Source organism: Tiliqua scincoides, chromosome 1 (assembly GCF_035046505.1).
Source record: "Tiliqua scincoides isolate rTilSci1 chromosome 1, rTilSci1.hap2, whole genome shotgun sequence".
In the NCBI taxonomy this organism is placed as follows: Eukaryota; Metazoa; Chordata; class Lepidosauria; order Squamata; family Scincidae; genus Tiliqua; species Tiliqua scincoides.
The window spans coordinates 128,820,094-128,847,730 of NC_089821.1; the positions used below are offsets into that span (position 1 = coordinate 128,820,094).

The 27,637-nt window shown below is 42.2% G+C and overlaps 1 protein-coding gene across 1 annotated transcript in view; it reads right to left on the reverse strand.

Annotated features, from left to right (window-relative positions):
• Positions 1-429: 429 nt before the first annotated feature.
• The window catches only part of IKZF2 (IKAROS family zinc finger 2), a 145,023-nt gene continuing 117,815 nt past the window's right edge, over positions 430-27,637 (reverse strand). The window contains exons 7-8 of the mRNA XM_066636778.1: positions 6,255-6,398; positions 430-1,154 (exon numbers count right to left, since the gene is read on the reverse strand). Coding sequence (XP_066492875.1) covers positions 430-1,154; positions 6,255-6,398 — 869 coding nt within the window. The remainder of the gene's footprint in view (positions 1,155-6,254; positions 6,399-27,637) is intronic.

Genomic DNA, 27,637 nt, shown 5'->3' on the forward strand with positions numbered 1-27,637 from the left:
TTACCTGAAATTATTAATCTACTCAAAGCTGACAATTTAGTAAGATGTTAGAGCACCTAGTGGAGTTCAGCAGTACCCACAGTATTACACAACATGTACAGGAAAAAAAGAAACTATGACAGAAATGGCCTGCCTTTCAAATTCCCACAAAAAAATTAACACCAGTTTTTGGAGCAAAAACAACAGCAAACATAACTGCTTTCTGGTCCCTTCCCTTCCCTTCCCACCTCACCACTGGTGCCAAGTGAGGCTGGGTCCGCAAAATAAGGTTAATAACAAAAAACAATAATAATTAAAAATAGCAACAAAAACAACAACAAAAGGTGTGTCAATGTTTGAGGAAAAGTGGGATTGTAAGTGCAGTATTTCTTCATGTGCAGTGTTTAGTTTTTTCTTTTCTACTTCAGAGTCCCCTTTGGAAGAGAAGGCCTAATGGAACGTGTGCTCCCCTCGAACAATGTGCGATGAAAACTCGTAGCGGTCCTGGCTCCGGTAGCCACAGATGTTGCATTCTAATGGGTCCCGGTAGCCATGACACCCCATGTGGATGGTGTACATGACATGGTCTAGGAAAAGAACTCGACAGTGCTCACATTTAAAGGCCCTTAACTGCTCTCCTTCTCCATTGAAGACCTTGTAGATATCCTTTAAAGAGCCCTTAGCTGCTTTAGCGACATCCAAAGCCTTGGAGTTCTCCTTCATGTAAGCTGGGCTTTGCTTCCGTTTGGGATTTAAGGCAGGGTTTCCTTGGTAGGATTGGTGGTCTTCGTGGCTGCTTTCTGAGTCACTGGAATCCAGGCAGCTGTTGCTGGGAGAAGCCTCTCTTTCCTGGGGCTGACTCTTTGGTCTGATGAGGGAGATTGGGCCATCCATGTTGTTTTCGTTGCTGTCAGCTGTCTCTCTGCTCATAGGCCTTTCTATCCTGCTGGGGTTGTAGACCTGAGCATAAGCTGAACTGATGACAGGTGCCACATCAGCCATGGTGCTTGGTGTGTGCTGTATCAAGGGATGAAGTGCCTCTGCTCCAAGGTAAGAAATTGCATTGTTAATCGCTTGGTCCATCATGTGAGTCTGCATCAGTTCAGCATCTCTCTCGTAGGGTAAGTTCGTTTCAAAATGAATATCTGGGTAGCCGTACCTCATGAGCTTCTCACCTACATTGAGAATGAGAGCAAGGGGGAAAAAAACCATCAGTTACCAGGATAAAAATTATGAAGGTGCTTTGCATACCTATTTTGAATAGAGTGGCTCACATAACACTAGTTTGCCACTTAGGACTGTTTAAACCAGGAGAAAAAGTGCAAGTCTATGCATATCTGCTCAGAAGTAAGTTCCATCATGTTCAATGGGGCTTACTCCCAGGAAAGTGTGTATCAGATTGCAGTTTAAGGGCCCAAAACTTTCCAACTTTCCAGCACTGATGCAGCTGTGCCAAGGAGCTGTGCATGGAATCCTGCTAGGAGCGGGCATCAGGGAGGCCTCCTCAAGACAAGGGAAATTTTTTTCTCTTATCTCTGGGCTGCATTGTGGCTGCCTCTGCACTGAAAAGTTAAATAGGATTGGGCCCCAAGTTTACTAAGAGCCCAATCCTATGCATGTCAACTCAGAAGTAAGTCCCATTATAATTACAGCCTTACAGCCCAATCCTATCCACACTTTCCGGGGAGCAAGCCCCATTGACTCTAATGGGACTTACTTCTGAGGATGGACTCACCCTCAAGCAGGATGCAGTGAATCAGCAGCAGCGAAATTTGATCTTCAAAAACGTATTTCTGTAATGCCACTGCGGGCCCCAGAGGATGGTGAGTTATGCCGGCTGAGCTCAGTCAGTGCAGGGGTCTGGGGGGGCAAGGGGAGCATCCCAGGGTGGGGAGAAGGTAGGCAGCAGGCATTCCCAGGGGGGAGTGGGCGGGAAGTGGGAGGCAGGGCCAGGACCTGGCGGTAATGCTGGATCCTGACCCCTGTTCCCGGGCGGCACAGAGCAGCCTCTGGCTGCTCCATTTTGCATCACCTCCTGAGGTAGTTCAGATATAAATAGACCCATTGGGGTTGCTGCAGCGTGACATGGGGTAAGGGGAAGCAATTCCCTTGCCTCAAACAGCACTGCTTTTGGCCCCAAACGTGCCCTGGACACAAGGCAGGCAGGCCAGCCTGCCTGTTTCCAGTGCAAGTTAGGATTGGGCTGTTAGTGTGCTAATACTTTATATTTACGTATATGTACCTGTATGTACACAAACTAGATATTCCTCCTGTCAAAACTGAAGGGACATGCTGTAAAATTTAGCATCTATTCTTGGCAACTATGCAAAAACAATGACTGAGGAAATGGATCTCTGCTTTCTACTACTACTTTATGTGTGCATACCCATCAGAGGCAACAGACTTTACTGAAATTACTTGGCTCTTTCAGCCAAATCAGAGGACAATGTGCAAGATATATGTGGCTAACTCATCACTCTGTTCCCTGCTAATGTGAATGAGTCACATCCACCACCTCTGAGTGTTTGTTTCTGAAACAAACTCTGGTGTCTGCGATCATGACAGACCACAGCCTTTGCTGTGGATATATATCAAAATGGCTTGAGTATCTGAATGTATTCAAGGCTTAGCAGGTTAGTATGTTTCAGAAGGCCAGACGTGATAAATAATTGTATACCGCACACACCATGCAAATCTGAAAATTCTTGAACGGATTATTTTTTAAAATGGAACTGCTGTGTTACATGTGTATAACAACAATAATGGGTCCCAAACAATCCAGCAGTTTGAACAGCATTATTCTTGGCAGATCTTTAGAAGTGCCAGTGAAGACCTGAGATGCTGTCTAATGAAAAAAAAATTAGTTATAGGGAAAACTGTATGCTTAATAATCTATGGTGCCATTATACCAGGAGTATTCAACCAGATCCTTAGCTAAATGTTGGAATCCAATTTGCAACATCATGTGATGCTGTCTAAGCCATGGTATGCCCTTCTCTCCATTCCCTCTCCTCCAAAGTGTGATGAACCATAATTCAGAGTGGTGCTCCGACACAGCCTCTAGACAAAAGGATATTCATGAATGTATCCTGCTCAGAAAGATGCTGATTTAGGGAAACTGCTGAAATGTTCAGCCAACTGCTGAACTGCTGGCACAGAAGAATTAAGATAATTATTAATCTTTATTTTGTTTTTAATTATCTGCATATACTGTATCTAAAATGAGTGCTCCCTTCTGGAAGGTGTATAAACATGAAACTACTGGAAAGATGTCTATTGATAAGACAGTAGCTAATTTTAATATCGCATCAGAACAAATTTATAAGCGTACACATATACACAACCCATTTACTATACAGGAAGTAACTTTTGTACTATGTACAATGACTTTCGTATGATGAAGATGCTGCTTTGCTTCATTCAGATTTCTGAGAACTGTATACTGAATACCAGGAGGTCTTATTTAGGAGGTTTCAATGTCTCCTTGCTTTGAGAGTATAACACACTTCTTCCTTTCTTCTGAAATTTCAGCCATAACATGGAGATGGCTCAGGTCACCCATACCACCTGGAGCGTCACCTGAGAGTGAAAGGTCAACCTACAGACTAGAAGGACCCAGGCTTCTAGCCGTATCCATGCCAGTGCATGACACTTTTGCTGAAATTCTAAACCAACTGTATACTGTGCTAGACCATTTCGCTCTCATACTGCTAGCAGGCCAATTTGAATTCAGATTTTCACCAACACCATGCACACCCAAGTAGACGCTCCAATGAAGGTTGTAATCTCATTTTCTCATCTGGACAAAAAAGGAATCAGGTAGGATGCTTTGGGGATAGGCTGTTAGTTTACAGATACAGGATAGAATAATGAGTTATGAAAAATATGTATAGATTGCTGTCAACAAAAAGTAGTTCAGAAAGCGGTTACGCAGCAAAACTAAGTTCTCATGGTACCTTGGCAGTGTGGGAGCTGCAATTCTGCTGCTCCTGCAAGCACTACAAAGTACAAAGGACAGCGGGGAAGAGTCTCAAGTTGCTTCTTCCCCACTCTGGCTTTAACATTGGAAAATTAGGTTAATACTAGTATGAGGATTATTCATAATATGGACTTTCACCCATGCGTGAAAAGACTTCTGCGGTTCTGGCCTTTCCATGCTACCCTGGTGGTATACTGGTGGTGTGCCTATGGCTCCACACCACCGACCTTAAGAAACATAGAGATGGGGAGGCAAACACTTTACAAAATAATGTAAGAGACTAATCATAATTTGAATGCTCTCTTAAAGGAAAATTAGATTTTGGAAAACATGGAGGAATGCAAAAGGCAACACACATGACATGGGTATCACTGCCTATATATGTTATCACATGCCACTGACATCAGAATATAACAAACTGCATTATTATCTTTCAAAAATCTGGAATCACACGACATACTACACTTCTTATGGATAAGGTTGAAATAGACATTCTAAAGTTTCAGTCACTGTACAGTGTACTAAATTGCCCTTTCATGAAGGTAGAGTTTTGTTTTTTTTTTTGTCAAAAACATAAGCAATCAATAGGAAGTATTAAAGTTTATTAAATGCTGTTTTGTGTTTTGGCAACTTATTTTCTTTTGTGATCACTGGAGGACTGCAAAGTTCTTTCAGGCAAGACTGGAGAACTATACATGCTTGGTCCTTCTGCTCCAAGCAACTGTGATTAAGAAAATGTGCTTTATGGCTTTTTTAGCAATTGGTTTTAGCCCTTCCATACTGGTAATTGTAACAAGCAAGAAGCGGTGGCATGGCCCAAACCTATATGCAGTAGGCAAGAAGAAGGTAAAGAAGCAGAGAACAGTGCTAGGTGATAAAAATACACATGGCAACCTCAAGCGGAGAGGGGACTTTGCTCTGCAAGCCTAAAGAGGAGATCACGCCCTTTGGATGACTGATTGGGACCTGCTATGTCCTTTACATTACCTAAAGTCTACCCAGGATTCTTGGCAAGGGCCAATGTTTGGCAAGCCCCAATCTTTGGAACATTTAGGGAGAATTTTGCAGCTGCTGAAAGAGCAGACGTCTGATTATCAGAGGCATTCCTCCAACAGCCCACCCTCCAATATTTTCCCTGATTTTCTTTGGTCTTTAATATATATTCAGGCTATTTTACAAATCTGTCTTTGTCTCTCCTGAAACCACACAACTTGAGGATGGTGGTTTTGACTTCTCAAGTGGAAACATTCTCCTGTATCTCTGAATTACTCAAGGCATCATTCAATAATTGTGTACGATTGCTGTAATAGCCACTTGAATAATCCACACACCCCATTAGTATCCTACCACCCCTCCACACTGCAGTTTATTCAGTCCACTCAAATGAGTTTCCCTCTGGTCGCTGTCCATCTTAGTCATCTTAGTCCTTTTTATGTAGTAATAGAAAGACCAGTCAAAGATCTGTAGTCTCATATTTTTGTCCCATCTCTTACAGTCAGACACTTTCTTCTGCCCACACCTCGAATGTACTGCACTGCTCTTTAGGAATCCCAGTGCTTTTAGTAATAGAAACTAAAATTAATGATACAGTGCAATCCTATTGTGTTACAACACAATCCTATGTCTGTCTATGTGGAACTAAGTCTGTCCCACTGACTTCAATGGGACTTACTTCTGGGTAAACACATATAGGCTTGTAGTCTCACAGAATAGAGTGACTAGTCCATTTTTTATACCACTGACAGCTCTGGGAAAATATGAGAAAATGTAATTTGACACTTAGAAAATGCCAATCGTAGTTCAGGTGAAACAAAAGAAACAGTATTCTTTTAATACACTCTTTTGTAGCTAGACAGTCCTAAACAACTGCCACATAATACTAGAGAAATACTCTTAAATATTGTCTAGAGAGAAATACTCTGGAGAAATACTCTTAAATATTGGCTGTGTTAATCTTTTTTTTACTTTAAATCCCCTCTATTACCTATGGAGTTCCAAACCATCAGATATAGTGCTGTCTGCGAATTTGCAAGCTTGTTTGTACTCATGAGGTACAGAATCTTGCTTTTCATTTTTTAAAAATGCACCTCCAGCTTTCAGCATTTACCAGATTCCATACTGCATGGCACATGTGTGACAACCATGCATTGGATCCCTTGGTTTTACCTCAGCTTTTTCCCCTCCCAGGATGCCCCATTCTAAAAGTGCCAGTTCTACATTTGAACATTTTTTTTAGGATTTAACAATAAGCTATCCTTTTTGCTACAAATATCAAAAGTGCTCATCTGAAGCTTACCCACAAACTTCTGTGGGGTGGAGCTTTTACGCTTTCCCATGTTGCTTGTCAGCTTCTCTATAACAGCAGGTCTTTCAAAAGGCACCAGAGTAACATTGTTGTCCATCACAGGTTCTTGTTCCTTACAATCTTCCATAGTAGATACTACACAAAACCAAAAAGCCAAATCAGATAGATCTACCTACACTTCCAAGAGAAATAATAAATAAATAAAATGAGGTTTTGAGTTTTGCAAATAGTAATAAGTCAATGTGTGCCTATGAAAGCACTAGTAAGTTTTGGAAGTTATTCAAGGAGATCTCCACCTGTTGCGGGTAACAGTACTGCCTGTGACACTCCTTGCAGCTGAAATCAGGTCTGAGAAAAATGGTAGGAAATGAGGAAACAATTGTATAGTCTCTCATAGTGGGGAGGGATAAAATCCTAGGCCTGTCTGTCTACTCAGAAGTAAGCCTTAATGAGTTCAATGGGACTTACTAGGAGGTAAGACTGTATAGGGTTGCAGCCTTATAAATGAAAAAACAGAATGAATGATTTCAGCACATGACAAATTAAACCACTATGTAAAGAAAATACTCTACATGGTTTCTAGTTTATGCATTCAGCTCACCAATCAAGCAGAATTGATGCTTGAGGTTAAGGAATGCACATACAAATGATAAGCAGCTCCATCTCCGATAATAAAGTTAGCAGTATTTTGTTAAGAAACTAACAGTGCAACCCTATGCATTGCATTCTGTGTCAACCCTATGACACAGAAGTAAGTCTCATTGCATTCAATGGGGCTTGAATTCCTGAACTTCCAGGAAAGTGTGGATAGGATTGTAGCCTAAACCAGTTTTACTTAATGAACAAATTTGAGTTCTGACTGCTTTCTATCTAGATGCTTTCCAAAGTGATTCCATCACACAACATTGCCCTAAAGGGTTGCGTGTTCCCTTCTTGCAATGAAGAAATAGTGGAGAGAGGACTGACAACCTATGACTGCCAGAGAAGACCTGGAATCCTGAAATATCAAAGGAGCAAGGAAATCTAATCAAAGCACAGCATATCAAGGCATGATGGGAGCAGAGGAAAGGTTAGAGGAAAAGAGGCTGCCCATTTGTAATTTTTTCTTTCTGCAGAAAAAAAGACCAAATATCATGTCTCTGTTAAACAGGAAGCCATTAAGCACAAGTACATATTCATTTCTCCTTGTTAAATTCAACAAGCATATTTATTTGGTAAGGAAAGAGAATTCCCCCTCCCCAACACTTCTTAGTTAAAAACAGGGTACTTGTCATCCTCTGATTGTCAGCCCTGAATTGTCTTTGGAAGCGAGGGGCATTAATAAACTAGGGATAGTGTTTACTTTTTAAAAAGATATTGTTTAACAGAGTGTTTTCTCTCTTACAAAAGATCTGGGTGCACTTATCACAAAATGGCTACAACTCAGATACATTCTGTGTGCACGTGCATTCGCTTACATGTATGTGAACCACTGAACAGATTTAAGAACCCAAGAAAAGACCTGCTGGATCAGGCCCAGGGCCCATTTAGTCCAGTTTCCTGTATCTCACAGTGGCCCACCAGATGCCTCAGAGAGCACACAGCCAAGATATTTACATCTTGCTGCCACTCCCCTGCACCTGGCATTTGAATTTACCTTATACCTCACACACCCCAACGAAGACACCAGACTGCAGCCTAGGTTCAACTTGGGTAATCTTATTAAACACAAACGAGCAATTTTTAAAACATGAAACATACCGAACACACCATCCTTCCCTCACCAGTCTGGGGCAGATGGAAAAACTGCCATCCACAGCCAATTCGTATGACAGAAAAAAAATTCCTATCCAGCCCTCATGATGAGTGACCAGCTGCAAATACACATCATGGCTAGTAACCTGAAGGTGTTACTGTACTTACCTCCAGAAATTTCCTTCAGAAATCTGTTCAATCCCCTTTAAAAGGCATCTAGGCCAGATGCCATACCATATCCTGTGGCAGGGAGTTCCACAGACTAATTACATGCTGCAAAAATAAATATTTTCTTTTGTCTGTTCTAACTCTCCCAGCACTCAATTGTAGTGGATGTCCCCTTGTTCTGGTGTTGTGTGAGTGGAAAAGGGCACCCATATATCCACCCTATCAATCCCCTACATAATTTTGTATGTCTCAATCATGCTCCCCCTTAGGCACCTATTTTCTGAAGAATGAAGAGCCTCAAACGCTGCAGCCTTTCCTCTTAAGGGAAGTGCACCAACCCAGTAATCATTTTGGTCACTCTCTTCTGCACCTTTTTCAAGTTCCACTATGTCATTTTTGAGATGTGGTGACCAGAACTGAACTCAATATTCCAGATCTGGTTTTACCATTGATTTGTACAATGGCATCGTAATATTGGCTGTCTATTCTCAATACCCTTTTTAATAATCCCGAGCATGGAATTGGCGTTGTTCACCGCTACAGCACATTGGGTTGATATTTTCATTGAGCTGTCCACCAGCACCAAGATCTCTCTCCTGATCTGTCACAGACAGCTCAGAACCTGTTAGCCCAGAGTTTCTCAACCAGCAGTATGGGTACAAATAATAGTACTTGAGGTGTCAGGTGGTACTCACAGAACCCCTGGACACCTGCCAGTAAGCCTGTTTTTCTGCGCTCAAGAAAGCCCTGCTGCCATCCTGAGCCTCTTACTGGTGTTTGTTGCAACATATCTGGCCTCCTTCCCCTGGGGGCTGGGGATAAGAATAGGCCCTCCGTTTGGCTGTACTTGTCGTAAGAGGCGACTAAACAGCCACCGGGTAGATGGGACTCGTCAGCTTGGGAAGGCAGCTCATCTGAGAGAAGGAAAACTCTGATCCCAAACCTCCACTGCCTTGTGGCTACATCCAGTTATGGAAAAGGCTTCAGGAGTCAACCTCGAGGCAAAATCCGGAGCCGGAGTCCCTGAGGCAGTTCATGGCTGAACACAGTCACGTTCTGGCAACTCCTGCGATGCCGCTGGAACCAACCGTATTGGCCTTTGCCTTTCCATTGGACCATTTCAGCGACGTGGAGAGGGGGGATTTGCTGCATGGGTAACAACCTATCCTCCATACCTACTTTACCCAGGCTTCGCGCACTGGAGAGGACACTCTGTTCCAGAAACACCATTCAGAGCGTGACACCATAGTCTTCCAAGACTGAAGGATGCCAACAATACATCTGGCCTCCCAACCCAGAAGTCATCACCAGTTATTTCAAGTGGTATTATAAATAGGTGGACCATGTGAAGTTGTATGGTGGAGGAGAAACATTGAGAAACACTGCATTAGCCTGTATGTGAAGTTTTGAATTTTGCCCCATTACTTTTCACTTACATTGAAACACATCTGCCATTTTACTGCCCATTCTCCCAGTTTGGAGAGATATTTCTGGAGCCTGGGGAAGCCTTATAAGGCATTAACAATGTTAGTTCAGGTTTCACAGAGAAACTGGAAGTGGCATTTTTTTACACTGTTGGGTTCAGTTGGAGCCCAGCAGAGACCTTGCCTGTGGAGGGGGCGAGTGTGGGGGGACACGGGGGGGGGCTGCACAGCGGGCGTGCAGACTCAATCTGCAGATAAGTGAACCTGCGGATATATACTATGATCTTTGGATATGGGGGCTCCCTGTACTGGGGAAGCACCGAGGGGGAGCTCTTGCTTGTTGAGGCACCTCCCCACGGGCCACCAGAGAGGATGGAGAATGGACCAGCTGTAGCTGTGGCCGGCTCTTCCAGCATCTTGTCAAGAGCTCCCCCATAGACTATTTAATTTTGTGTGTGCAGGGGTTGGGGGAGTTACATGTGGTCCACAATGATTCCAATTTTTACCTCAGTAGTTATGGGCTCCTAAAAGTTGGAAACGACTGCAAAAGGCAGATCACTCAGGAGTGGGAAGACTCGACCCATCTCAACACCCTAATCTTCCCTGGAATGCCATTTAAGAAACTCAGATGTAAACACAAGATTTGTACCTGGCGCACCAAAAAAAACAAACAAAAAAAAACTCCTGGTAAATTTTTCATACTTTTCTTGATTTGAAAGAATTATGATTTATAATTTTTTTTAAAAAAGAAGTTTGTAGTCACTTCCATTAGGTATCGTCAGAGTCTTTTTCAGACATTCAGTCTTAATACTACTGATGAGATGGCAGGAGCACAAGAGGCAACCCCAACACTGACTGGGGAATTCAGGTCTCTGTATATGGACAAGCCCAAATGAGCAGAGTTTGCCCATGCAGAGGATCTGCTCTGATAGTATGCTGAATGGACACAGATTAGGAGCTGGGGTTTGCTTTTGTGATCATGGTCATCTCATGCATATTCAGTGTGGAATGGAGGGGCTACAGCTCAGCAGGAAAGCACATGTTTTGCATGCAGAATGTGCCCAGTTTCAACCCCTGGCTAGGCCTAGGAAAGACCCCTGTCTGAAGTCCTAAAGTGTCTCTTCCAGTTCACGTAGGCAATACTGACCTAGGTGGTCCCTGGTCTCACTCTGTACAAGGCAGCCCTGCATGATCTGATGCATGCCGCTTGAATATTTGGAAATGGTTTAGGACAGTACTGAGTGCAAATATAGTACTGATTGTTCTATAAGATACATACAGTAATAATTTTGGAAACCAACCTAGAGGCTACAATGAAAAATGCAGATTTCATTCATTTTCTTTTCCCGTATATTTGGTTGTTTATACTCCCCACTGTAGGTTAGAATAAGTGATTCTAATGAGAAATTTTTTTTTATTTTTTTCTACCCAGAAAAGCAATACTGTATGTACAACCCAACTTTTGGGGGGAAACCCAATATCAAATATCTGACAAAATTTAACATAACATAAAACCCAGGAGAAACTGGACATATACATCCAAAATAAGAGTACCACTTCTGACTTCATGTTCTTTTGTTCCTTCAACAGAATGCAAAACAGGCCTGCTCATCTTGTTACTCACCAAACTGAATCTGCCCACCATATTGTGGTCTGTCAGGGGCTGGAATGTTCTCATCCTCCCTTCACCATTTCTTTCTTAAATAGCTCCAAAAGGGAGTTAAAACAGGTGGCTTATCATGTCCCCAGTGGCTTATTATATCCTTGTTTGATATATGGCACCCTTCTTTCATGGCAGCCTCTTCTTCCCAACTCTCCCAGGCACTGCCATCTTGGATTGTGAAAGATCTCACAAAAATTGTGCAAAATCTTGTGTTATCCAAGATTGCTGTGCCTGGGAGAGATCGGAAGAAGAGGCCACTGCGAGCATCCTGTGAGTTTGCCACAGTGCCCTCAGTATCCAGTTTGTGAACCACTGGATAGAAAGAATTTAATAACTCATGGTACTAGCAACTCTTAACTGGTGTTCGTTATACCACAGATTAAGAACCCAATCCTAAAGCCCGTAGCATCAGTGGTACACCCATACTACTGGCACCGGGTGTCACAAACGTGCCATAAAGCACATTTATGGCACCTGGAGAGGAGAGCGTGCCGGAGCTGGCCCTTAGCACCAGAAGAAAGACGACAAGAAGCCACCACTGGTAAGTAGCAGGTGACGGAGCAGCTTTTTTGGGTGCGGGAGATGTTCCAGGGGACAGGGAGGGCGGGCTGGGATGGGCCCAGGAGAGGGGCAGGACTGGTGGATCCTATCCCCTGCGTCAGGCTGCAAAGCCCAACATGGCACTTCTCTTGCCTGCACTGGGAAAATAGCTGGCACAGACAGAAGTAGCCCCATTGCTGGATGCTGCGGTCGCCATTTTGGCACCGCTGCACCTGGCGGCGGCGGGGAGCTTATGATTGGGCTGTAAGAGACACAAAAAGGTAAATGGTTTAGTATAATTTACAACATAGTTCTCTACAATTCTTGATACATTTCATCATCACTTCTGTGAGGTACAGACATTCTCAATTTAAAGATGGAAAAATTAAATTGAGAATGTGTGCATTTACCAGCACCAATCAATGAGTTCACATCTGAGGGGGGTCACTAGAAGTTTGACAGCCCAATTGCCAATGTAGTTGCAACAATGCCCCTAAGGTAAGGGAACAAATGTTCCCTTAGCTTAAGGAGGCCTTTGTGACAGCCCTTCCTCCAGCCCAGAATGAAGTGTGTGACCTGTTGACACAGCTGCATGGCACTGAAAGGTAGATTAGAATTGGCCTATAAGAGAACCTGCATTGACATTACACAGAAGATGAAGCATCTTCCAACAGATTTCTTTTTAATGAGCGGGAGCAGAGTGGAGCTAGAGTGTGTAAACCACTCGTTTTTCCACTTAACACTGCCTGCCCCCACAGTTGAGAGAACAGATATGGGTACCATGTATTATCTTCCCAATGGTAGAAAAGCATCTTGAGGGAGTTGATCTGCAGGGAAAAATGCCAGAGGAGAAAGTGTTAAGTAGCCCACTCACCTCCACTATTTCTCTGCTCAAACCGAAGCCCTTCTCCTGGTAGTTTTTCACTTTAGAACACTGGTCAGGAGTCTGTCCCTGTATGTCTCCTGAGTAACATCTAGTTTGGCCATAATAGACTACCCACTGCAATATTCTTCTCAGCCAATCCACAATCCAAACTAGATTTAAGCCAGTCAAATCCTATTGAACTTAAGGTGAAATACCGAAAATGGTTAGATGCAAGCATCAGAGCTAGATTAGTGTAGTAAATAGGTTCTTTGACATCCAAAGCTGGCTTCCCTGCATACTTTTATATTAAGGTTATGTAGCTGACATAAAGCTAAAATAGTCTAAAGTCCCCATATCTTTTGCATCGCAATCCAATCTTGGAGGCCTGTGCTGTAACTACTGCAAGATTGAGGTCTGATGTGGCTCAGCCAGAGGCAAGGGGAAACTCTTCCTCTTACCCCCAGGTAAGCCACCACAGCCCCAATGGGTCTCCTCAGACTTGCGCCACCTCCGGAGGTCGTATAAGTCAGAGGAGAGCGGAACGGCTTGCAGCCACTCTGCACTGCTCAGGGAATGGGGTTGGGATCTGACCCAGCCTCGCTCCCCACCCCTGGGAGAGAGAGAACAACTCTCTGCCCACCTTCCTCCTGCCCTGGAATGCCTCCCTCCCACCTCCTCCAGACCCCTGCATCGGCCAAGGTCGGCTGATGGAAGCCTCCCTGCCCGAGTTGGCGCAGAGGCTGGATGCAGTCTCCACGGGCTGGCACAAATCTCTGCACCAGCCCAGCCAACTCTCAAAGAGGTGCAAACGTTCTTTACAGCACACTTGCAACACTCCTGGGCCAGCGCAAGGGACTTGCACCAGCCCAAAGCACACTCAGGATTGCGTCCTTATTATTTTATTTATATTTATGACAATAGTTCCATATTTTTGTTATTCTGCAGTATGTACCTGGTTCTGCTCTACTCAGAGAAAGCGGTTTTTACTAAACATGTTCAGCCAAGGATGCTTTAGAACTAATTAGATGGTAGCAGCATGATGATGATGATGATGAAGGAAAGAAACTTGGCACATTAAGAAATGGATTTCTAGGAAGGACCTATAAAATAATCTCTATAATTTGCATGCCCTGCAGCATTTTTCTAATTTATTAGAAAAACCTATTTTGGTTCCCATCTCAGCTGTATCAGGGAGAATTAGGAAGGTATCCCTAATGTCATTGAGGATTAGGAAGATGATGATACCCTCCTAAGACAATACCCTCCTTTCTCTCTTGTTTTCTCTTTCGCCTTCTGACAAATAGGAACAGTCTTTTAAATGTACACATAGGCTTTCAGCCACCAAAAGTTCTCGTGCTCCCTCAAATAACTTGAACTTTTCTTGCTGCTCCTCATGCCTGGAACAGCAGCTGCAAACAGCTTTCTAGAAGCGCGCAGAATGGGACGATCCTGCATGCGGTGGTGACGAGCAAACCTGCTGACTTGGATTGGGGCAGAATTGGGGAGGGCTGGGGAGTGCTGGAGGTGGCACTGGATGCCATCCCCTCTGGAGCCAGCTAATACACGCTCTTCGTCTCCTTGAACTTACACCAGCTAAAGAGCTGGCACAGGTCTGAGGAGACCCACTGGTGATCAAAGAGCTTACAGAGGGGTTAGGCTTGCCTCCCAAACCTCCCAATTGTCCCCCTCTCCCACAGCATGGCCTGTTTTAGTGTGGCTGCATGCTACGGTGGGGAAAAGCATCGGATTTGACTGTTAGTCTTTATCCCTTACTGAAACTAAGCTTAAATACTCATATTCTTTCCCAGTTTATCCTCCAAGCTGCTAGTCTTGCTGCTGCTCTCACTCCCTTGCTGCTCCTGCTCTATAAAGAGCCTATAAAGAGTTGCTTTAAATCTTCCTGGAAAGACAAGTCTGTTCAGGGAGAGTACTTGACTGACAATTCATTCTGTTCATTTTATTTATGATGGGGTTGCCAAGGAAAGCCAAAAGTTTCAAATCTCAGAAGCCAGCATATTCTGCAAACTGATTTCTTTTTTTATTATTATTTGTACAGGATGCTCTTGCTGAGATAGGCAATGATCACTCATTTACCATGGGAATCTAACTGCCAGCAGAGGAAGGAAACGGAAGACAGGAAAGCACAAACACAAAAACAGAATTCATGTTTACTTTCAAAATGACTCTGATAGGCAGGTGTTCAGATTATGAGTAACAAAAGTCTGCACTGGTGTTTCCCCTGATTGTGAGAGATTTAAGTCAAAACCAAGTTAAGGTTGCAGAGCTCCCTTATTAATAAGCTCTTTATCGCCTGATTATACATGCCTGTTTGGCCATTCAGCAGGACTTACTCTCTGTGAAGTTGGTGTAATCAGGATTGCAGTCATAGAATTTTAATTTAAACCAACTATTTGGGCAATGCTCAACAGGCAATTATATTTATTGTGGAAACACACATATGGTAGAAAAAACGAAACAAGGACAATCCTAACAGCATAATCAATCAAAAATCGTAACAGTATCTGTTGAGGATATAATGAATAGGCTGTCACTCTCCTTGCTATCTAACATCTATTCAGCCCACCTTTGAATTCTGAAATAAGATTTCTCTAGATTTTTGACCCTGGGGATGGAGAATATTAACTGGAGTGTACCCGAGCAATGTTCCAGAGCACAAGTGTGTCTGCAAGTGCATGTGCTCACAGGCTTGACCCCTGTTGATCCCTAGAACAAGAAAGAGAACATGCCAAGGAATAGGTTTTTATTGGATCCAGTAGTGTGCAAAATGTTAGAAGCAATTTAAAAATTATTCTTAATAATGTAACACCATCTAGGTACATGGCACTTTACAAAGGTCTCTGCCCCAAAGGGTTCAAAATCTAGATGTTGACACAAGAACAACAAAGGAGGGGAGAACCACTGGAGCAGGAAAGTCTATGCAATTGCTTTGGTTCTTCGTACTTAAACTGAGTTACAGTATGAAACAGGAACTAAGGGCCCAATCCAAACTTTGCACGCCAACTCGCTGCTGGCACGCTCTGTCGCAAACGTGTCATAAGGCATGTCTGCAGGCCCTAGTGCCAGTGCTCCACCAGTGCTAGCCCAGCACAGGCCGCCGCTCGGCAGTCATGTGGAACGCAAAGCGGCGGAGGAAGGCTAGGAGGAGGCATTCTGGGGTGGGGGAGGCGGAGGGAGGATGCGGAGGAGGCATGCCCGGGAAGCGGGAAGAGAGGGAGGTTGGACCAGTGGAGCTTTGCTGGTCGCCTGACAAGAAGGCTCTTCATTCTAGGCTGACCTTTGGGTTACCGTAGAATTGAGTAGCCTCATGGCAGAGCTATTTGCTTTACCTGGGGGAAGGGGACAAAAGTCGCCAGCAGCTGCCTAGAGAGCACAGGATGCAGTGGCAGCCATGCTATCTTGACTAAGCCAATGGTGCTCACTTAGCACACTGAGACGTCTGGAACTTAGTGGCTTTGGGGAAGACGACTTGCATTTAGGATAAAACAGTGGCGTCACTAGAATTTGCGTCACCCAGTGCGGGAGGCCTGCGCATCACCCCATGTAGTGGGCAGGGCAATGCCCCAGGTGGCGTGGTGATGTACCATCGCCCCGCCCCCACCGGTTTTTTGGCTGTACCTTTCGTTAGAACACAGATATTTCAATGTGGTTTGTTTCATTGCATTCTGCATGAAATGACGCATTGATTGATATATGATGGTATTATTCCTCCAAATTCTGATTTTAGTGATTTTGAAAACTTGTAGTCTCTCTCTCTCTCACACACACACACCCGTGTCAACTTACTAACAACTTATTGCAGCAGTTCTCAAACTTTTAGCACTGGGACCCACTTTTTAGATTGACAATCTGTCCAGGACCCACTGGAAATGATGTCATGGCCAGAAGTGACATCATCAAGCAATTAAAATAAATAATTATAAATAATTAAATTAAAAGAAAAGAAATAATTAAATAAGGGGGAGCCAGTCCTGTTCCACCAAGTGAATCTACTCTGAAGTAAGTCCTAGTGTGGTCAATGGGGCTTACTCTCAGAAAAGTGTGGATAGGATTGCAGCCTGTGAGCCCAATCCTATGCATGTCTACTCTGAAGTAAGTCCCATAGTGGTAAATGGGGCTTACTCTCAGGAAAGTGTGGAAAGGATTGCAGCCTGTGAGCCCAATCCTATGCATGTCGACTCTGAAGTAAGTCCCATAGTGGTCAATGGGGCTTACTCGGTAGTCTGCCTGCAATAACAACCCCCAAAAAGAATCAGTGAGTTTTCCAGCCCTCCCCAGTGCCCAGTTTAAAGTTCTTCTATTTCAGGCATATCCAGATAAAGACCCATCTGGCTTTGCAAGTGCAAAAGTGCAAGTGCAAAAGGGTAACTTTCCCCTTACCATTCCAGCCTATTTTTTGTTCTTTTTAGGGGGGGGGGCTGCCTTATGTTGCACTCCAGCTCCATTGGATCAGGACCCTTCTGGTGTCCTCACATTCCCCTTGCCTGGCCTGACCACCACCCAAGGTACATCTGCCTACTCGTGAGTAAACGCGACTGAGAGGCTGCTTTGCTTTCCATAAGGTTCCATAGACTGGGAGGGAGGCAGCTGGGAGGGAGGAACCTCCTTCTCGGGTGTTTTGGGGGGGGCTGCATTCATTAGATTGGGACCGTTCTGGTGTCGTTGGATTCCTCTCAGCCTGCCGTTTCCAATGGACTATGGCAAGTACGCCTAATCATGAGTAAACTTGTGATACAGCCCACTTAAACTTTCCATAGGGCTCCATGCATTTTTTCCTTCCGGCATGGCATGGTGCTGTAGCTCCTAACCCCGTGATGTTAGCACATCCTCCCCCAGGGCGCGTCACCCCCCCGACTCGTCACCTGGTGCAGCTCGCACCCCCTGCACCCTCCTAGCGACGCCAGTGGTATAAAATACTCATTTGTGACAAGTTCAGAATATGCACAAATTGATCTAGCCATAACCAGTGTGGCAGAGAGATAATATTGGTCATAGTGTCTGTTGAAACCCACAAATTTTGGAAAATAACTATGTGATGAATACCCTGTTTTTTCCTCCACTATTTCTCAAACTGTAGGTTACAACCCACTTGGTGGGTTGTGACACAATCTCTGGTGGGTTGTGATAGGCTGGTGGCGCCATCTTGGAAATGAGCAAGCCTGGACGCCATCATTTTGAAAGTTTCCAGTCAGGCCTAAGCTTCAGGACTGAAGAGCTGCTGGGATGAATGCAGGAGTATGTGTAATGGGACGTGTGAAATGGGGGGAGTGAATTAAGCAAGGTGATTTGCAGGTGTATGTGAAATGGGCTCTGATAAGCTGAGATGCTGGCATTCTTCCAAGCTGACCTTTGTATAATATTTGCTCTGGCAACCCAGCAGTCCATGACATTATTTTGTGGTGTCAAGGCAGTAAATAGGCTTTTCTTTCTTACACTTTGCTATTGGAAAAAGGGTGAAAAATAACCCCATAAGAGCTAATAAAATGCCATGAGATACTCTACCTTTAATACAGTTTAAAACACCTGGTGTTGACTGTATTAGAGATGTAACATTCTGCTTGAAGACATCACTCCTGGCTCTGGCATCACAATGAGGATACTTCCTGTTTGATGATGTCACTTCCAGCCATGACATCACTTCCTGGTTGATGACCACTTCTGGTGGGTTAAGGCAGATTGTCATTCTCAAAAGTGGGTCCAGTGCTAAAAAGTTTGAGAACCACTGCTCTACCTTTTGCCTATCCTTTTTGTATTTTTGGACACATTTCACTCTCCAGAAGCCCCTGTGCAAATTCAGCCAAAGCTGCTTGGGCAACTTTTGCAAGCAGACTTTGTCCTTTGTAACTCCATTATCTAGCGCCCACATGCATTTGTAGAAATTCTTACATCTGGAGTCCTGGGATTGGCATTTGCTAAGCAACAGGACAGTCAAGCTTATTCATATAGGCCAAGGGGAGGAGATGGAGTGATCAGGAAGGTTCCACACCTCCGATCAGGTAACTTGATGACACAATCAAATCAAAGTTATATAAGCAGTACTCCACAGGAAGGTTTTGTTGTTCTCTGCCAGTTGCTGAGTAACTCATTTGTTGGGAGCTCTGAGAGGTTCCCCTCAAGTGCAAGGAATAGAGTTCCTTGAGTAATGCATGTAGCTTAACCCATTTTTGCCCAGCCCATAGGTGTACACATTTGGTTCTTGTTGCATATATGCAACATTGGGCAGAAATGGTTTAAGCCAGGAAAAGTCTAGATTGCACTAAGGAATTATTTTATTTTCCTAATTGCTAAATGGCTCCTGCCAGTGCAAACTTATCTAGGTTTAATGTAGTGGTGCACTGGGGGAGGGGCATGTCTGTGGGCTGAGTTCTTTGAATAACATCCCAGCTTCATCAGCAGGGTATTAATGGTTACTGCATCCATTCCATCAAGCCTACCCTTTTTGCATTTGGATTGTCATGTCTCTTCACCCTGCAGACATTACTGTGGGCTTGATTTTTAATAAGAAACCTCTGGGGGTTCATTACTCTCCTAAAACTGTTTCCCCCCCCCCCTTTCTGGTTTCTCTAGCCTGAAATAGTTGCAGTGGATACAAACAATCAAGGCTTTTTCCTCATTCAGCTGCTGGTCCAGTAAAGGGAGAATGGGGAGCAAGAAAGGGTGCAGGTATACTAACCACTAGATACTACTCTCCTTGGTCAGGCTGTCTTCTCTCAGGACTTTCCTTGACAAAAAAGGTTAACATTAGTACAGAAACATACTATAACTTTCCATAATTTCCTTTTGCTTTGAAGGGCTCTGCACAAAATTCTTTTCCTTCTTCTTGTTAACCTTTTAAGGCCTGAACAAGGTTGTTTCATCTGTCTTTTGGAAATCAAGAACAGATTACTGTTTTGCACTTGTCTGATATTATTTCTCCTGATTTCGCTATTGCTTGTCATTTGTTCTATTTTCTTTTTATTGTATTATTCTTATTTTTTGCTGTGAAATGATATGGTTTATTTATTTATTTTAGAATACTGGTATTAATCATAACCAGTTTATTTATTATAATAAACAAACAAATAAATAATGTGCAGAATTTTAAATATTTGTGGTTTGAATAAAAGGAATCTTCTTACACTGCAATTCTATGCAGATTTACTCAGATTTACCCATTGTGTTCAGGGGGGTAATTCGCAGGTAAATTGAGCATCAGCTACAAAGTGTCACTGGCTTTGTATTTATAAGATCAGAGCATCAATCTGGGCTTGCTCCATCTGAGTAAAATATTCATATTTCTGAATTTCCTGAAAGATTGACTTGTTATACAACATTTTTCTAATTTTTAGAACAGCTTCATATTTAAGACTGCCCTTGCACACACCCCTGTCTCATGCAAATAGTGCCAGGATTCTAGCTGGATCTGTATTGAATTGTATTAAAGAAAGCAAGCCAAGAAGTTTGAAACCTGCCATGTGCTATTTGACCATCAATACAAGGATGAAGACAAATTATAAGGTGAAAAATCTCAGGAATTCCAAAGTAAATTATCTGATGAATTCAAGGGTTGAATACAAACCAGAGCTAAAGAGGAGAAACATTTCCAAAGTGGATTGTACACATTCGCCCTGGAAGCCACAGAAAAATGTACAGTACATGGGTTGTCACAGTCAAATTCACCAGATGTTCAGTTGGGAATCTAGGTCTGGTGAAGTTTTTTTTTGTTTTTTTGCAACAAAGTTTATTTATTTATTACAGATACAGGTAAGGAAAATGGGTTAGACATAGGGCTGGTACTGCATAGGTTACACATGAGGATATTGGCCATCGATTACAACATGCATTAATCCAAAAAAGAAATCAATAATGACTAAAAAGAAAATTATTAATCAATACAAAATTATCATTTGTTAATCTGATAATTAATGATTTAACTAAACAATCAATATTATTTAAGTAAAATTATCTGTCCAGTCATAAAAAGGCTTCAAATTTTACTCATACAATATTCGTGCCACTAAACTAATATTTACAATAAAATATTTCTTAACTTGGTTCTTAATTTCTGATGTCATATTTAAGAGGAATATTTCCAGTTTGAATGGTAATACACAATTCAATATATCTTGTAACAGTTTATACATCATTTTCCAATATTTCTTTGCTTTTTTGCATATCCACCACATAAAATAAAAAGTTCCCTCAATCTCTTTACATATTCAACATTTATTTGATGACCCAGGGTACATTTTAGCTATTTTCTCTGAAATTAAATACCATCTATAAAACATTTTATATAATTTCTCTTTAAAAAAAGTACCACTTTAGTTATCTTAATACCACTTTAGTTATCGCAATATTTGTGTTCCAAATTTGTTTTCATTTACATCTGCTTTGATTTGATATAATTAATGGAATACTCTTCGCTTCTAAAGAGAATTCAGCCCATTAATATCTACAAAGAAAATTTCTTCTTGTTCTTCAGCCATTTTCACTTTCTGTCTTAGTACTTTCTTTGTTCTCTGTCTTGTTGGTGTTTTCCTTCTTGCTCCTCCCACTGCTCCTTCCACTTCTTTTTCTTCTTAACTCTCCTGTATTTCTTGATTCCTCTCTTTTCTTCTTTCTTTTTCTCGAGTCTGTTCTTTTTGGATTTAATCCAAAGATGATTCTTCTTCTTGAAACGACATGCTCTCTTTCTCTGAAAGTTCCCTCTTTTTTCTTCCTTAAAATTCTTAATTCTCATAACTGTTGCTTTTTCCATCTCCCGTCTCATTTCAAAAATCTCCACTTCTTTAGTTTCATCCGACATTTGATCCATTCTTTTTTCTTGTCTGTTATTTGTAATCTGTTCCTGCATGTTTGTCAGGGAGGAGTATTTGCTTCATTTGTTCAGATAATTTTCTGACCTCTTGCTTCATTTTGCTTCTAAAATCTCACAAAATATCCATTAATAAAGACTGGCTTTTATTAACATTCATTAAATTTTTGGATGCCATTCTTATCGATATCAAATCAAGACAATATACTCTGGCTATAAAAAACAGAGATAAAATGGTCCAGCAATTAAAAAATCAACCAACTCTCATTATCTTGCTTCACCTTCTTGTAAGGCTAATTTCCAAGTTTTATATCCAAAAGGGGTAAGTCAATATTCCACTTCAAGTCAATAACAATGTCAAATCAGTCCAACCATAAGAGTCATCCAAGTCTTATTATCTTGCATTCCTTCTTGTCCAAGGTAGTCCTTAATTTTTAATATCCAAAAGTTGGATCAGTGGATCAGTAGTGTGAATCCAATTGGATCAGTAATCCAATTCAGGTCAATAACAATGTCAAATTAAGTTAATATGTCTTTAAATGGTCAGGCCTAAATCCAGCTTTATCCTGTCTTCTTGCTAGGAAAGCAAAAGTGAATTCCAGCCGTTAAAAGTTAGTTATTTATTCCTTTTCCATGCATACCATTTCAGCAGGGTGATCTTTTATCTTCCCTTATTTATCTTATCTTGTCTCTTGCCTTTTCTTCCAGTCACTGTTATTACAAAAAAAAAAAACCCTACCCCAGCAGGGGCTTCTTTAAATCCAGGTTTGCTCTTTTCCCCTCTGGGTGGCTACAAGCCAACGTAAATAATCTTAAAGTTATCTTTCCCTCCTTCCAACCTCTTGATTGTTCTTTTAATGAACTGGTTATTCACAGTTTAAAGTTTTTTTCACTGTCATGTTGTTGTATCTAGGCCATGGGGGGGGGTACCCAGCTATCCAAATCGGTCTTCTCCGAATCTTCTCTGAAGATGGCGTCCGGTATATGATGTGATCCAGCATAGAGCAATATCTGGGGGTTTCCTCTGCGATCGCCGTCCCTAGAGACTCCCCTCCCCCCCCTGAGTTCAAGCTCTCAGCCTTCATGTCTTCGACAATGAAGAGTCCCTCATTGCTGAGGTCCTCTGGAAACACATCTATTTAGCAGCGCCCCCCCCCCCCAGAGTCCTCCAAGGTTCTCTGCTACTGCACATAGTGTTCCTGAATTTCACTTAAAGTGACAATTCAGATTTGGAAATTCCTCCATAGGAAAAACATCCAAGACATTTTTGGGGAAGAAAACAGAGTTTCAATACCACCAGAAAATTTTCTGAGAAATGGGTTCCATACTTTCCTATACACAACCAATAAGGAACATTTTCAATACATCCTTGCCTATTCTCAATTTTAAAAAAAACCTGTACAAATTATGTAAATACTGTGCATGTTTTTGTCCTTATGGCTTATTTATAGCGTTCATAACTGTGTGCATGGGGTGCGGGTGATAGACATGCTGATAGTTTGTTTGCAGATATATAAAAGGTTGCCAAAGGAAAGAGCATGATCCACAATGATGTATGCAACTCACTATTGCCAGTCCATGTGTAGTCTCTGTGAATATTTAATGGAATGTCTATAAAATTGAAGTAAGCCCTTTTCTTCTTCTTGTTTTTCTATCCAGCAACTGTATCCCCAAGCCAACTTTCACTTTAAATTTATGTGATCATGTACTATACATGGGTTCCTGTGAAAAACGTCAGTGTGAGATTAAATGCATGCAAAATTGTGTGGCTCTCCCACCTGGGAAAAAGTTCAGGCCAGTATAGAAGAGTGCCAGGAAAAGAAAGCCTGCCCTTGCTTTGCAGGAACAATTCAGTTACTTAAACAATACTCCATGCAAATTTGGTAGTAAAGAGAAAGTCAATATGCTAACAGCAATCCAAGTTAAGAACTACATACACTCTGGGAAACCAAGTCTAAATTGTACGAAGACAGATTTAGGTTAAACACTGGGGCAGGGGGAGCTACCTGACTCAAAATATTCAATAACAGAACCATATGCTTTGGAAGCTTGTAAAATCGTATTTCTTGAAGATGTTCAAGGAAAAGATAGCATATATTGGGATACTCAGATTGAATCTTGCTCACCTGAATCCCTCTTATATAGAAAGCACAATATTCCAGGCACCAGCATGCTGGTCTCAAAAAACCAAAGTAGGGCTTACTTTGTGCCAGGTTTTCTCACAGAACCTGCTTTCTGTTCCAGGACTATGAAGTAACAATCACAAAAATTAATCTCTCTGAATATATGCAGAATGGATTTTTGTTAATTTTAAGAATGTCGACAGACTATTTCTGTAATCTGACCTATAGTGACTCAAGCCCTAAATCATACTTGGATACCATCCGTACATAATGAAGGTAAAGGAAAGCCTGATTTTCAGAGGACTTGCCTTGCCAACACTGAAAATTACATCTGAACGGAGCCACTGTGTGGTGGCATACACTATACAAGCATTTAAAGTAACATCAACATGTTGTTTTTTTAAAAGAGAGACAAAGCAGGACGTGTGTCATGAGGTGCTGGAGATGCACAAACTGTTCAGACAAAAAGACTAAAAACTAAGACAATGTTCTTGAAATAGAGAGACACAGCTGTTGGGAAATAGGTAGCCTTGCACTGTTTCAAAGAGCTGCATGAGTGCTTTCGTATATAAGCACTAATTCTTTCACATACTACAGAAATAATCGCCTTGAAACCAATTCTGAAATTGTTCTGGGAAAGGGCAGGTAAGAAAACATCATGTGCACTATCCACTAGCTGCATACAATAATAATAATAATAATAATAATAATAATAATAATAATAATAATAATAATAATAATAATAATAATTATTATTATTATTATTATTATACCCACCCTTCAGAGCTGACTATGTCTGTTCACAGCCTCTGACTGACTCTTAGAATCATAAAAATGTGGATTTCAGTTTAAAAAGAAGAAGTAGTGATGTTTTTAATGCCGTATAAGGCATTGGGAAGCCTGGCGAAGCCCTCCAGAGGGTTTTGCCCACTGGAGGGTCTTCTAAGCCTAGCAGAGGCCATGTGAATCCATCCCTCTGGGGCTTTCCAAGTCTCCCAGTGCCTTATAAAGCATTAAAAATGGCACTTCTGGGGTTTTTTTTTGGGGGGGGGGGTTTCATAAAAACATTTCTTTTTTACTCTAAGACTCAGTCTGACCCTGGTAAGGCCACGAACAAATGTGCACAGCCCCCGATCTTTGGATAAGTGAATCCGCAGATATGGGTGCCACCCTGTAATAATATTTATATGCTGGTTTTCAATAAAAAATTCACCAAGTAGCTTACAGGCAAAGTAAAAAATTAAATGACTCCGTATTCCAAAAGGGCTCACAATCTAAAAAGATGTAGGCCTCTGAGATGAATTTTATCAAAGGGAAGTTTTATTTGGGCCATTTCCCTTCTAAGGAAGGAATGGGGGAAAGGCAGAACAGAGTGAAATAGGATGGGGGAGGGTGGCAACATGGATAGATTGGGCCACCTCCTTTGGCTTCTGGGTCCTCTTTTTGACCTCAGGCTCAGGGGCTATGATATAGTCCCTGCACTCCCCTCTCAAGGGCCCTGCAAAAGAACACCAGCAAACAGTCACTAGAAAAGACACTGCGCTGCAGTGATGAGGGGCAGTTACTCTCCCCCCTGCTATATATAAGAGGAATACCACCTGAAAAAGTGCCTGTTGCCCAGTTAGCATGGTTAGACCAGAAACTGTAGCCCTCATTTGGCATTATATATCCCTGGACACTATAACCAGGTACAAGCTCCACAGACACATGCATTGAAGCATTGTCTCCACACTAATATGTTGGGTTAAGTCCCATCCATGTCCTCTCCATGACCAGCATCTGTCCGCAGTGACAAATGTTGAACACGGGGAGAGGCCCTCCCCGTGACTGTCACCCCACAGGCAAATGCTGATCAACCAGCATGGGATGTGGCTTCAATGCACACATAAATGAATGCCTCTCTTTTTATGAATTATGTACTGAAGCAAACCCAAACCCAAATGGGCCTCAAGGCCCAGAGAAAGGGAAAAGAGGCAACAATCATGAAATAGGTTTTCTTATTCTGGTAGTCACAGCAGTGCTCAAATTACACAGGAAGGATGAGTGACAAACTGGCCCTTTGGTCTTTTGCGGTAGTCTCCTTAGCTACTGTCATTAGAAATGTAATGAGGGAGCATGATTTTGCTAAATGGCCAAAAGCGTCAGGGGTTAGGGTTGTAGATTTTATTAGAGCCTCCCTACACCTTTCCCCCCATAATTTAAGCACTGAATACAGACTTATTCATCAAAGTGGAAATAATACCATGTGACTCGCTAACTTGACTCACTTGCAGTTTCCAGTTCCTGACCTACATTTGGTTCCTATGCTTTTAATGGTGCTTATGGAAAAATATGTTCCAAACAGGTGGTTTTTTTGTTTTTTCCTATCCAGGTGCTGCAGCTGCCTGACTGTCTCAGCTGTTCACTGTCCACAGAAATCCTGCTCAGTGACATGGGTGAGGAAGAATGAGTGGACTGGCATGGCTGACTCAAAGTAGCTGCTACAGTGACCCAATGAGATATAAAAGCAAACCAATTGGCCTCCAACCCAGAATCTGAAATTGTAGATTGAAGTGGGTTTGTAAAACCATGGTTTAGACTAGAGCCTAGGTATTAACCACAGCCTGCCAATTTGAACAATGATGGCACACTATGATTAGTAGCAATCAGGAAGTGAAGAAGACAACCTGTGAGCAAGATGAAAAGAGATGGTGGGGGAGGAGAGAGTGCATGAGCCAATGAGTGCACTTTGAACATCAAAACATGCTTCTGCAATATGTCTTGACCCAGACTGTGGTGGTTGGAGCTATACAAGAACACTGATATCATGAGATACTGCCCTATGTGGAATATCTCCTTGACCCTCAAAAACCTAAATGTATTATGCCCAGTAGTGAGAAAATTTGCAGCTAGAGGAAATCCATGTATGAAATGGAAGGATCTGAATATAGCAGAGTTTCTTCCAATGTTTCTTTTAAAGATCCTCTCAAATTTCACCAGCATCTCAGATACATTCATTGCTACCCAAATACCAGACAAAGAATATTTCCCAAATGCAGTTACAGTAATTGCCTCCCTTTTCAGCAGTTGCATATTATGCAGTAGCACAGCAGTCTGTACCCACACTTTGCTGTGGCAATATATACTGAGAAAGTGCTACAGAACAACGCTGAATATGATTGGTTGAAATTTGTTAAAAGAAGCAAGATCAACTTTTGAAAAGTTGAACATCTGATATCTCAAGAAATATTGCTACATTCGTTAGGATGCCCCATTGCCTCAAAAATCAGCTATGAGTTTCAGCTATCAATCAAGTCCTATGAGCACCATAGGACCTATCCTACTGCAAATTGACAGCCCATTCATTTCAAATAAATGGTTATAGCAATCCTTTAAGGTGGAAAAAGTCTACGGTGTATCCTTGGAGAGCCCTGCCCATGGCAAATAGCTGGGTAAATACATTTACGTTCTGCTTTTGTCCTAGTTGGTTCTTCTTTTTAATGTTACAGTATTTTTTTTTTCTATACCTATCTATTTCCATAAGCTAAGGCATGGGTCTCTAAACTTTTTGGCCAAAGGGCTGCATGAAATATCTGGCACAGTGTCAAGGGCCGGCTAAAAAATTAAATATAAAATTTAAATAAATACTTTAGAGATAGATCTTAGATGGAAAGAATGAATGAATGGGCTCAAATGTCCAGGATTTCTCCAAGCACCAGCACAGCCCAAGAAATAAAGCACACACTTAAATGGACCCCCTTTCCTCCACCCCACAAGCACAACTCTGGTTGTGTTTGGTCAACTGGGCCAGAAGCTCTCAGGGGATCAGAGGCTGGCCGCGGGCTGGACAGAGGCTCTCCGCGGGTCGCATCTGGCCCCTGGGCCAGGGTTTGGAGACCCCCTTGAGCTAAGGCTAAGTACAAATTGTCTTTGTAATACCAATTTTGTAGGCCTTAGATTTAATGTTTGGATTGCCACAGGCACATGACCCAACATATGCATACGCTTCCATGTCAATAATATTACAATTATCTAAACAGAAATAGAAGAAAAAAGCAGAACA